We start from the raw sequence: 12,349 nt of genomic DNA, 5'->3' as shown, positions 1-12,349 counted from the left end.
TTTAAAACCAGTATCTGAACTAACGGGTGCTTAACTTACAATGAAACTGCCACTTGGGTACTTAGGTACCAACCTATTTCAAAGTAATCTAGCCTTAGATGTTAGTTCTCATTTCCCAGATGTTCCATTGAAAATAAGACTGTGAAAACATTCAGCTAAGCAAAACCAGGTGGAGAATAAAAGCAAAATAATTTTCTTTCTTTCTGAATCAAACATTACCTATACTTAGGTTATTGTCATGGGACAGTAGTCCACATTTAGTCCTGTCCACCTGGAAGTACAGCTGTTTCACTGGTGCAAGGAAATGCTACAGAGGTAATTTTAGAATCTTACAAGTCCCACAGATCAAGCTTGAATGAGCCTACTAGATAAACTGTTATGACTAAAATGTAATGAAACTGACTTTTCAGCTCAGCATTTCATCTCTCTCACCATATTTAAATATCTGTAATATCTTCTAGGGAATGATGTTGTATGTGAGTATATATAAAAACAGATAGATTGCATTACTTCCTCAGCCAGTATTTTTTGTATTCTTCCCTCTTCAGGTGCTAAAGCTGTGCTACATCTATTTCTAGATAACCTGTGGCATGGATTATAATGTGTTCAACTAAGAAAAATGAAAGCAGCTATATGTTAATTACATTAAGACTTTTCTTTGTATTTAACAGTAAACAAGTCAGATACACTTGCTAAAAAGACAAGATGGATTGCAGCACGTAAATTTCTTTTTATATAATTTATTTTTAAAGACTTATTCCAGTGAAGAAAAGATACTTTTTAGGGTTTTCAACATTCAATATTGTATAATATTACAGTAAGGCATTCTTAAATTGCATTTGGAAATCAAAGCTCTCCCCTTGCGTAGGAATCAACAAAGTGACTTCTGATAACAGTATTCTGTGCAGAATATTCTCCCCATGCAATTATTCCAACTTCTGAAGCTATAGCAAGAATATATGCTAATTGAATATTAGTTAAATTTCAAAAGGAAAATAGTCATTCCATGTTTAGTTTCTGTCAGTGGCCTCTATATTAGCTTCATTTATAGACTTTTCTTTATATAAAACTAGGATGTAACAGAAACCCAAGGTGTGAATGCAAAACAGAATGTCTTTGCTTTCATATTGCTGCTGGCTCTGAAGAGCTAAGAAAATAAAGTATGGGAAATGGGAGAAAATACAATCTCTAGGTAACAAGATCTGATCCAAAGGCTGCTAAAAGTCAGTGGAAATCTGTTGATTTCAGACTTTTTGAGATTGTTTTTGTAGAGTAAAAAGAGTCCCATTTATATTTTCCAGAGTGTAGTAGAAAATACTAAATTTCTTGATTTTAAAATACCCTCTCAAAATATATAACTAAAATAGACTTGAGTTAAAGGGTTATCTAGAAGCTACAACTCTCACTTTTTAATACACTTTCTACTAAGTTGTATCTAGGAGCAAAGTAAAAATTCTCAGAACTGTTCTTTTCAATGACATATTACCATATGAATTCTGCTATTCTTCCATATTCCACATAGGTCTCATTTTCAAGAGAGAAACATGTCAACAACTTTCTTGTTATTTAGGATGATAACAAATTGAGAGCTGTTCTGGGCCATGGTGCACAATCAGAAATCTGTATCTTCAGCTTGGGGAAACTGTTTGAAACTGTTCCTATTTGTCTAATGTGGAGAAAAAAATCACATCATTTGACATAGCCTAATTTTGCTTAGCAAGCAAATCTAGCAGCTCTTTCTCTATGCCTTGGCTGCTCAGTTCATTTAAACTGTAGTATCTATGAACAATCTTTTCATCTGTGACAACAACCACCCGAAGCCCATGTGTATCTTCTCCCAGCTGACATCCTATAGCTGATGAAACCACCACTTCCAGTCCTCTGTAGGACCCTCCAGCATTCCTATGATAATGTCCAGAAAATACAGCTTTAATACCTGTTTAAAAAAAAAAAAAAAAAAAAGAGTATGTATTTAGTTAGCAGTTGCAGTTTATGTATAAAATGTGTTTACAGTAAAAGATATTGCTTAAGTTATATGCTGAGGCTTAAACAGCTGCTGGAGTTGTAGAGAAAGTTCTATAGCAAGTACAGCTACAGGTGTCATGCTTACCTTCATTCTTTAATGGTTCATAAAGCATAAAATCAAAAGTAAACCATTTAACTGAACTTGCATTTTTAACAAATAATTAGTACACAGCAAGAAATAATTCTAATAGTAATAAATAATTAGAAAAAACTTTATTCTGCCCCACTAGCTCTGTTTAGGGTTACTGGACTCTGACTTCTTTATGCTTACTGCAAGGTGTGTTTGTCATCTTGCTAGTCCTTTGGCTAGAAAGAAGGAACACTCTAGAGGAAACTCATTAAAATTAGAAACAAATTTCAGTAATAGATAACTGCCTAAAGAATGATGCTACTGAATCATGAGTTGAAAGCCAAGGATTGTGAAGCTGTTCTTGTCAATTAACATGCAGAAAATTCACTAAGGAGAGCTTAAACCTGTTTACTCATGGGCAGTCACCTTAAAAAAAAAAAAAAGAAAAAAAAAAGGCAAGAAAACTAAACATAAATGAGACAATAACTTGTAATCTTTTCTCAAAGACAGTGGGGGGTTTATCACAGATGGAATAGAGCCAGGTACATCAAAGAAACTTAATAAGCAGAAGAGGTTGTGAGTTATAATAAAAAGGGAAGAAAGATGAGAGCAGCCAAAAAATGAAAGTTTGACAACCTGCAAGAGGAGTCAGGCTTGGTAATGACATGAAATAACATTTACCTAGTATGGGGTAGAAACAAGGCAGGTTTATTGTGATTTCCTCTGTATTTTTAATGACTTAAGGCTGTTCTGTTTCTTTTTTTGAAATAGACTATTTATATTTTGGACTGTATTGGGGTAAAAAAAATAACTTGATTATAAACTTGAAAAGAAAGAAATACATTTGATCTGTTGCAAGAAACAACAATATGCTATACCGAAAATTTCTGGGTCACATGCAAGTATCATCCAAGCTTGCTCAGGAGTAGAAGAAAAGTTAAATGACAAGCAGCAGCAGGTGAAGAGGACAAATATACTTCATATTTAAGACTTTATAATGTACTTCAAAATCCTTGGCTGAATCATTGTCCAACTGATTAGCCAAACAAATGTTTAAAGAAGTCCAACCGTTCTTCTCCTTCTGTCAGAATATGTAGTTTAACAAAAAAATAAGTAAGTTTGCAAATTATATCTGATTTTGACCACTTCTAAAGATGATCCATATGCCAGGTCTGCTTTCCTGCCATGCTCCTCAGCAACTATGGGATTTTTAAAGAAATTTTGAAACAATTTCAAATTAAATGAAATTGTGTCATCCTCACCTCCAAACCAGTAATTTCTACTTTTTGTTTCTTCTGCCTTGCAAACATAAACAAATTGGTAGAAGCTGTATTCACTACTCTGAATGGCCTTTCTGATTGTCTTTACAGGTCAAATTCATGCTACCAAAGATTGTCCCCTTTCCATTTGATGTTTTATAGATTTTAATCAAATGTTTTTATTACTACAAAATAATGAAACCTTGTTTAGTGTCACGAGTCAAAAAAGGAAAGAAAAAGCCATTTTGGTGCTTATCTTTCCTGTCAAACTTTGCAAAACCATTAACAACAGAGTGGAGAACCAAGCTTATTCCTAAGAGAGAACATGCTATCATAGACAAGTATTTCATTTCCAGGTTATACCAGCATCCTTCACCATTTAGCCATTCTATGCACTGTTGATAGATACAGCTGAGCATCATTGTTAAGAGCATTCGTAGTTTGGCAAAAAAATTATTCATCGGCTTTCTTGCTAATTTAAGGTGGTGCATATTTTATTTTGAATGAAAATGTGGAGTTAGTATAAAGAGCTAATTTTACAAACAGGTTTTGGGATTAATTTTTGGCATGCTTAGTCTAAGATTCTTGGATTTCAGATTATTACAGCTTCCTGAAGCTGTATCTTATGCTGTTTTATACTGTAGTGAAACAGAAAAAATACTGGACCAGACGGCCGAAAATATTGGGAATTTTGTTGTTTATCCTCAAGTGTGAAACATGTAAATTAATTTTATATTTTGTTACAGAAAGTGTTTAGATTTGGTGTTGATTTATGATACCATTAATAATTTAAAAATTTTCAAAGGCACCTAAAGGATTTAGGTGTAATTTCTCTACTGAAATACAATAGGTTGTGTGCTCCTTAATCATAATGACACTTTAATGGTTCTACATAAAGCATCTGAAAATACATTAAGTTAATTTTAATACTGAGTGACTCAAAAAAACCCACAAAGGATTCCCTGACAACTATGACTAGATAGCCAGCAGGTTATCAAAATAACTGGCTACTTTATAAAACTGAATCTTTCCTATTAGTTTGCTATGTTGGCTAAAAAACTGCTGTGTTATAATAGAAAAATATTTTGCTGGCACTATTCTATAGATGCTGTACCTTGCTGAATATAATTTATGTTTATATTGTAAAATATAAACATATGCCTGTTCCTGAAAAGGACATCAGAGAAGAGTGAAGCTTAGCACACAGGGGACAAGTGCCAGGTGTGATGTGCTCCCTGATGGCACTCCTTTCCTCAGCACACAGTGAAGGTCTTGCTCACCATCCCAGGCTAAAAGCTATCCTTAAAGAAGCAGCACTGATAATTACCTTTCCAACCATTGCTTTTATCCTTACAGAATAGTGAGCAAGCCTATAAAAATACACAGGGATAGTCACTGTGATGACAGCACCAAACTTCATTTGTTATTTTTCATATATTCCAGAAATCTGCCATTCCATGCTTAACACAAAAGGTAACACATGCTTAGTCCAGTTCAAGTGGTAGGCCAGAGAATGGGTAATTTGTGAGATACTATAACCTTAAATGACATTTAAAAAAAGCTAGCAACAACTGAGTTTGCCTTCAGACAGGAGAAATTCTAGAAAAGAGTAGAGGCAATTTAAAGGCAGAGAGCTGTTATTAGGAACACACTATAACTTCACAAGGAAATCCTTATTTGTCTAGCCACCAAAACCTTCCACCCTTTCTCCTGCAGTAGATTACACCTCTTCCACAGTGATTAAATGAAAAGGGAAGTAGGTGAACCTGTCCTAAGACAGTTGGCTACATCAGTCTTCTGCTTTTGTGGAAGTGATTTAAAGACTGATATAAAATAGATAAACTAGGCTCAAATTATACTTAAAAATTAAGCAGCTTGGAAGGCAAAATATAAATTATTCTGCTGTATGCCTGGTATAAGCTACATGGGCTTTCATATTTCAAAATCCAAACCCTTCTCAAATAGCAAATGACTCAAGGTAGAAAACAGAGAATGAATTTACCTTTACATTGAATAGTGGTATATGGTCATTGTATGATAGAACTTGTCTGCTATCCTATTTTAGTTTATCAGTACTAATTCTCTTTGCTCAGTGTAACTTGCTCATCTATCTGTATGAGTTACACTTGTAAGTAAGTCAGCATAATAACTCTAATGAGAGCTTGCTCTGACTCAGCAATAGTTTGTTGCCTTTTTTTTTTTTTTTTTTGTAAAGTTTGGGAGAAACCCAGTCAGAATACTTCAAAAGGCAATGGTGGAATATAAAAGCCCTGTGACATAATGGGCTCTTTGCAGAGATTCTGTACTTTCTAGATATTATTTGGGTCCTTAAAATCATAATATAAAGATGTTTTACAACTGATGCTATAGTCAGTTTGAGAGTGAGCAGTCATTTCTCAACTCCTACCATGCGGCAGCTTATTATAGTGACTGTCTAACGTAACATACTTAGGCAATTCAAGCAGCAGAACTAAGTGTTTCTTTCTCTCTCATTATATGCACACCTATCCAAACCATGAGGCTGCACTTGCCTCCTCCGCCCCCCAATTCAGCAGTGACAGACAGAACATGCCCATCTAGAGCTGCTTATGGCATGGCTGGGCATTCTCTTCTCTTGCTTCCTAATACAGAGGACAAAACTGGACATTGTGGGACCTTTACATATGACATCCTACTTGTTAAAGTGGGACACATCTTGCTTTGTTCTTAAAAGAGCAAACTCTGATGGGCTAGGAGAGGATGCTGAGTAGACAAGGCTGCTTACTGGAGCCCCTGAGTTAAAGCATTCTTGGGGAGGACATAAGACAAACTAAGCTTAATGTTACCAATTTGCTTTTAGCTTAGAGCTGCCTGTAATGGATTCACATATGTAGCACTTTCCTGTCCTTCAAGCGGTTAACAAACAACCGATGGTCTACAGCAACGTTCTAGATTCCACTCTCAGGCACACATCTAGCATGAACCTCACTGTGTCTTCCCTGCAGAGGTAAGCAGCAGCAAAATGAAAGATCAAGGACTGAACATTTAGGAATCTAACATTTGGTCTGCTTGATTACTGCAACAGCTAGATCTGTAAAATACCCTTACCAGCTTCCAAAAAGTGACAGTTGCTACTACAGTAACAAGTTCTTTTCAATATTTCCCACTTTTTCTGCAGGTAAGCAGAACTACTATAGTCTATGAAAAAGTTAGGAAAAAGTAACAATCATACAAGCATAGTGAAGTGTAAACTCATGTGACACATCTTTAGTATGGGAAATAAGTGCCCTCTTTTACTGGAAGCATCCGTGTCCCTGAAGTAGCATTGTCCTACCACCCAGAGAATTTAACATTTGGAATTAAAAGAGGAACAGAAGCCAAGACTTTGTGTCATCATATATGTAAATCAAACCTGACATACAGTTTCAGTGTAATTAGAAGGACAGAGGATACAAAAGTAATAAAGCAGCTTTAGTTATGCTATAAGAAAAAACAAAAATCTCCCCTTGTCTGAGAATTCAATGGAAGATTTTGACAAACAGCAGACAGACACCAGGTAAAAAGTTTGGCCCACAAATCATGCAGCTTTTTTTCTTCTTAGGCAAATACTGCAACTTCACCAGAATTACATTTAACATCTGCTAACTGCCTACTCAAGAAATTATTTTGTTATGGAACTGAAGTAAGAGTGGTTTGTAAGCAGTGCAAATATGGTGCCCGACACCAGAGAGGATGTGATTTAAAACCTCTTTTATCTCCTGTTGGCTATGGGAAGCAGATTCTGCCTAAACAAGCTGGTGTTTATGGGTACTGTTCATCCAAATTTCCCCTTTTAGCATATGTATGTCATTTGGATCCTAATTGCACTAGACGGGTGTTCAGTGCTGAAACACCCTTGTGGATCTAGCTGCTCAGCATCAGCCTCTGCTAGAATTTAGCGTCTGCTTTAGATACCTCCCAGTGAAAATTTTACCCAGACTTCAGTTTTCAGGTACTCTACTTCCCATGCTAGTATTAATTCTTGTTATTGTTGTGTTACAGTACGTCACATCTTGAACAAAGAAACAAACAGGTCACTGCTGTGTATTAATAGAAGTCTCACTGATGTTGTTTTTTCTTCAATAGCACTTTTTTGTTCACTCAACTGTATTCCACTCACTTTTGTTAGTTAGCATAAGAAGGAAATCTGAACCAGTCAATGTAATAATACTAAGATGACAAGCAGGCAATTTACTTTGCTCTTGCTTTTGATCTTAAGTATAAAAAGAATCTTAGAGATGTATGCACTCAAATGTAATTTATTCATTTCAGATGTTTTTCTGAAGTAATACTGTCAAGTTGCAAGCAACCCCTCCCCACCCCCATTTTTTTTCCTAAACTCTGTGAGGAAAGAACAGGTCTCATTTTATAGCCTGCTTTAAAGTATCCTCAGGTCAGTCAAATGCATCCAGCTATACGGAAAAAGGCACAGTCCCTTTCCACTACCAAAAAAAAAAAAAAAAAAAAAGGTAGAGCAGTGATTTTTTTCTAATCCCTGGTTTCTGAAATAGCAGTTGGGAAAAGCTTTGATATAAAAGCTGTATGAAATACTAAAAAACTACGGTGTAAATAAATGTCCAAAGGATGGCACCTTCACAAGCATTCATTATTTCATTTTTTATTAAATACATAGTTATTTGAATTTAAATGTGACTGGAGGTTTCACAGTATCCATTAACCAAAAAAAGCAGGATCCATTACTGCAAGACACTATTCATACCTAATGGATTATTCATTAAAAGAAAAAAAGGGATTAAAATCAGAATAAAGAAAAAACTGTGCAAATACTGTAAAAAAAAACCCTGCAAAACAAACCACATACACTGTCTCTGTGATCATCATTGTCTGATGTCAGACTGTGTAACAATACAACAGTTAGGGAGTATCTGCTAGGGAAAAAAGGCCTGAACTGCCAAATTCATTTTTGATCAGAACAGGACTGGAAGCCAGATACTCAGGCTGGGCACCATCCAGTGTTGGACACCAGGTCTTGCTCTGTCTGTTCTAAAACTATGCTTGGATCATGAAAAAGCCTAAAACCAACAAGCTTCATGCCTGCACACCAAACATGAGTTTTCAGAATCAATCAATCTGCAAAAAAAAAATCAGTGTATTTGTAAAAAAAAGATTTAAATACAGGAAATTATTCTGATTTTAGTAAACCAAAGACGTCCTCCTGCCATGCAATTTGCCATAATTTTCTGATCAATCACAAAAAGTCCTTTTTAGTTCTGATCTGACAAAGCTGAATCCAAAAGACAAAAAGATTTATTGTTTCCAAAGATCTGATCATAACTCTTTTCCCCTGTAGAACAATGCATTCCTACTAAAGAACAAAATATCTATTTTGGTACAAATTCTGTGAGCCCAAAGCAGCCTATTTAGCATAAATAATTCATGACATAACAACCAAATCATGGATTGTTCAAGAGTCATCTGAGGAGATTTAATATGCAAGTTCATAAGCCTTACACTCTTCATTAGCTTGACCATGAAACAAGTTAATAAATCCTTGTTTTTATGCTAATTCACACACTACATTATGTCACTTCAGCCTGTAAGGCTACACAGTGGCTTTGGTAAGGCAAGAGGTAAGTGCTGAGAAGGGTAATTAATAGCTCATGTAATTCAGTATGCTACCTTTGATGCTATCTGTATGTTCATTCATAAGCAGGATCTTTAAACAACTCACTTCCTTAAAAAATTTCAAAAAAATTAATATTTTAATTTGGATACCCGTTTTCAAGTAAAAAAACTGATATGAACACAGCTCATGGTTTCTATTGCAGACATTTCTCAACAGAAACTTCAAAAACACCTCTGAGGACTTTTCCCCCCCTCCCCTTACTTCCAGTATCTGCTTTCTAAAGCCAGCTCACCAGTAAGTAGTCATCACAAGACCTTCACCAAGCTCTTGTTGATTTGCATCTTTCTCAGTTTAACAGCTCTGGTAAGATGGACAATTTTTACCGGCATTTCCCTTTTTCTCTTGGTTGTCTCTTCAAGCTTTGTGAACCAAAACAGCACACTGTATTAAAAAGGGCTTTTCTTACAGAGATGGTGTATTTTGTACTGTTAAACTGACTCACTGGCCTAATATGGAAAGAGATCTAAACAAGTATCTGAGATTTGCTTTGGATGCATCATGGAAAAGGTTGGTACAGAAAGGGATGACCAGGCCAGTCAGGCTCTGGAGCAACTGCCATGTATACAACCATTACATCCTTGCTGACCACAGGAGCTCTGATTTAAGAGACATCATTTGTAATGATGACCATCTTACAGCCCTTCTGAGTTCCCGAACAACCCAAAGTAGAATAATGTTCTGAAAGAAACTGAGTCCTATATGAAATATTCACCACTTCTTTCAGGCCTGGTGATACTGAAAAAATTTTGAAAAAAACCTTTAGTTACCCCAGTGTTGTTAGCATGCTGCTGATTTTATTTCTGACAAGAATCAGATGAGAAAATAGTTCATTACATGAAAAGAAACTACATACTGAATATCATGCAGAAGGCAGTTTGTCTGTTAGCAGGAGGTAAGGTTATTTTACAGAATTTTATAAGTACAGCATCTTCTTCCCCAAAATTCTAGTTTGACTGAGAAACCCTTCTAAACAACAGTTCTGCGGCACCAAGGAGAAGGGTCAGCATGATTTTGACATAATTGCACTGTAAGAGAACAAAGGCATTTAGCTGTGTCTCACGGATAATTCCCCTGAGAGTGATTACATTCCAGTCTTAGCTTATTGTGCAGTTGCAGTCCCATAATTCCTAGTCTCTTCTCCCTTACTTGGTACTCTACTGCTGTTGTGTTCTGTAGCATAGAAAAATGAAAGCACATGGAAGATTGGGCATGTTTTCAACTTCATTTGGGGCAGGAAAGAAAGGGGGCTACGGCCTGCCTTCTCTATGTGGACCAACAGACAACCACGTCTTCTTTAATCAGTGTTTTGACAAGCCTTTCTGTTTAAGGAGTGGTTAAGTCATAAAATGTCTCTATTTTAAATGTGAAATGCTAGCTAAGTCATCTTTTTGCTTTATTAAACAGGTAACAGGTGTATTCCATAACAATGCAACAGTAAGATTTTGTGAAATACATCTGTTTTCCTAACTTCTTGAAAAATTTGATGTTTGCTAGTGTAATTCAAGAAATACAGACTAGAAACACAGACTGAGCCCCAATCTCAAAGAAAATCTAGTTGCAATGATTACAGAAATGCAAATAGGTTAAAACAAGATGGAAAATAATGCACCCATATTTACCTTGAAATATTAAAAATAATTTCATAAAGAAATATGCACCTAGAAATCAATTTTTCTCACACAATCGGATGATACTGGGCTGGAATTCAGACTTGAACTAGTTTAAATTCCAGGGATGTCTAACTCTGATTTCTATAATTACACTCACTTCCATGGCTTGCTTCCAAAAAACCCTGAATTCAGAAGAAGCTGTTTTCCAACTCTAGTTCCTAATGTACAAAAGCCATTTTGAGGCAGGTTTGCTGTGTCCAAAATGCGACTGGCCTAGCCGCAGTTGGAAATCAAACTGCTCAACCCAGCGCTACGGAGAGTGTAAAAATATAGGAAGAAAATTACCAATATAAAAATAAACCAAAGAAAAGCAAGCAGATTTTCCAAATTAGGAAGAGAATGCCTGGAATAATCAGCATAGGCAATCAGTAGCATGCTTTATTTAGACTGAGCCTTCAGTTAAATAAATGCTTTTCTCAGCAAAAGCAAATGAGACTGTAAGAGAATGAGAAGGCTAAATTAGTGCAATATGAATGACATAATAAATATGTAATGGGTACAGTACAGACCTTGCTTCTCCTCCCATGCACTCCATAGAGAATTTTGGGAAAAAAAAGTGGTTCTGACTGAGCAATGAAATTTTTCTCTGGTCTAGATTATCATCCTTTAAGTGCTGATTAATGAACTATTTTTTACAGGAACTGCAGACATGAATCAAAGTTCACTGCATTCCATTTACAGATTTATGGCTGTCAATACAGATTACAGGTGAAGTTCAATGCAAACAAAAGGAGGCATTTCTTCACATAGTTGTGAAACATAAAACTCCCTCCCGCAGACCATTGTGACAGCTGAGAGTTTTCAAAAATCAACTGAACAAATCTATAAAAGAATCACTAAATTGCACTATATTGATAGCATTAATATGATACAGTAAGTCCGTGAAAGAAAAATTGTTGGAGATAGATAGAAGAGTACTTGAAAGAAATAACATTATGCACTTTGCTGTCTTGTGCTCTTCGCAAGGGTTTGGCTAGTTGGAGAAGCAGGAGACTGGGCTATAGGGATCGTCATTCTGGTCTAGTTACTCTGCTTTTATGTTAGCTGTTCAAGTTTAATGATAAAATTAGGTTTAAAACAGAATTATGCTTATAAAAATCACTGCTTCACTGGCCAAACCTCTTGCTCAATCAAGGACTGAAGAAAGAGGATATACTAGCAAAAGCTGATCCTGTATGTGTATTTGTCCCCAAAACTGCAGAAGCTAGAGAGCAGTAGCAGTAGAGCCAAAATGGAAGCAAATAGGTCAAGAAGCATCTCTGTAAAGAAATGAAATTGTATTGAGTGAAAAACCTGAATGTTATCAACACTCTAGTACCCTTTCAGAGTTTTCATTGGCAGGAGAACGAAATAAGTAGTATCCAGGCACAGGGAGATGCTACTATAAGAGGCACGTGTGTAGATATTTATGTGTAGATACCTATTTTTAAAAAGGCAATATTTCTGACAAAGACAACCATTTAAGTCACATGGATAAACTGATCTTGAGCACTTCCCCTGGAGTATTTGGCATAAACTGGCTTTTCTTCCTTCCTTTCACTTGCAGCATACAGCTGCTTTCTGAAGTGCTGAACGACGTGGTCGGTTCAACAGTAATACATGTCCTCAGAACAATTTTGCACTCCAAAATTATGTTCTTTCAGCTTTCCTACAAGAACAC

The 12,349-nt window shown here is 35.9% G+C and overlaps 1 protein-coding gene across 2 annotated transcripts in view; it reads right to left on the bottom strand.

Annotated features, from left to right (window-relative positions):
• Positions 1-757: 757 nt before the first annotated feature.
• CPPED1 (calcineurin like phosphoesterase domain containing 1) overlaps positions 758-12,349 on the bottom strand; it is a 50,533-nt gene continuing 38,941 nt past the window's right edge. For both annotated transcript variants that reach the window (XM_049835416.1, XM_049835417.1), the window contains exon 4: positions 758-1,936. In XM_049835416.1, coding sequence (XP_049691373.1) covers positions 1,704-1,936 — 233 coding nt within the window. In that variant the 3' untranslated portion in view covers positions 758-1,703. The remainder of the gene's footprint in view (positions 1,937-12,349) is intronic.

Source organism: Accipiter gentilis, chromosome 33, assembly GCF_929443795.1.
Source record: "Accipiter gentilis chromosome 33, bAccGen1.1, whole genome shotgun sequence".
Classification (NCBI taxonomy): domain Eukaryota; kingdom Metazoa; phylum Chordata; class Aves; order Accipitriformes; family Accipitridae; genus Astur; species Astur gentilis.
The sequence above is the reverse complement of the archived record's forward strand: the minus strand, read 5'-3'. Positions and strand labels throughout refer to the sequence as shown.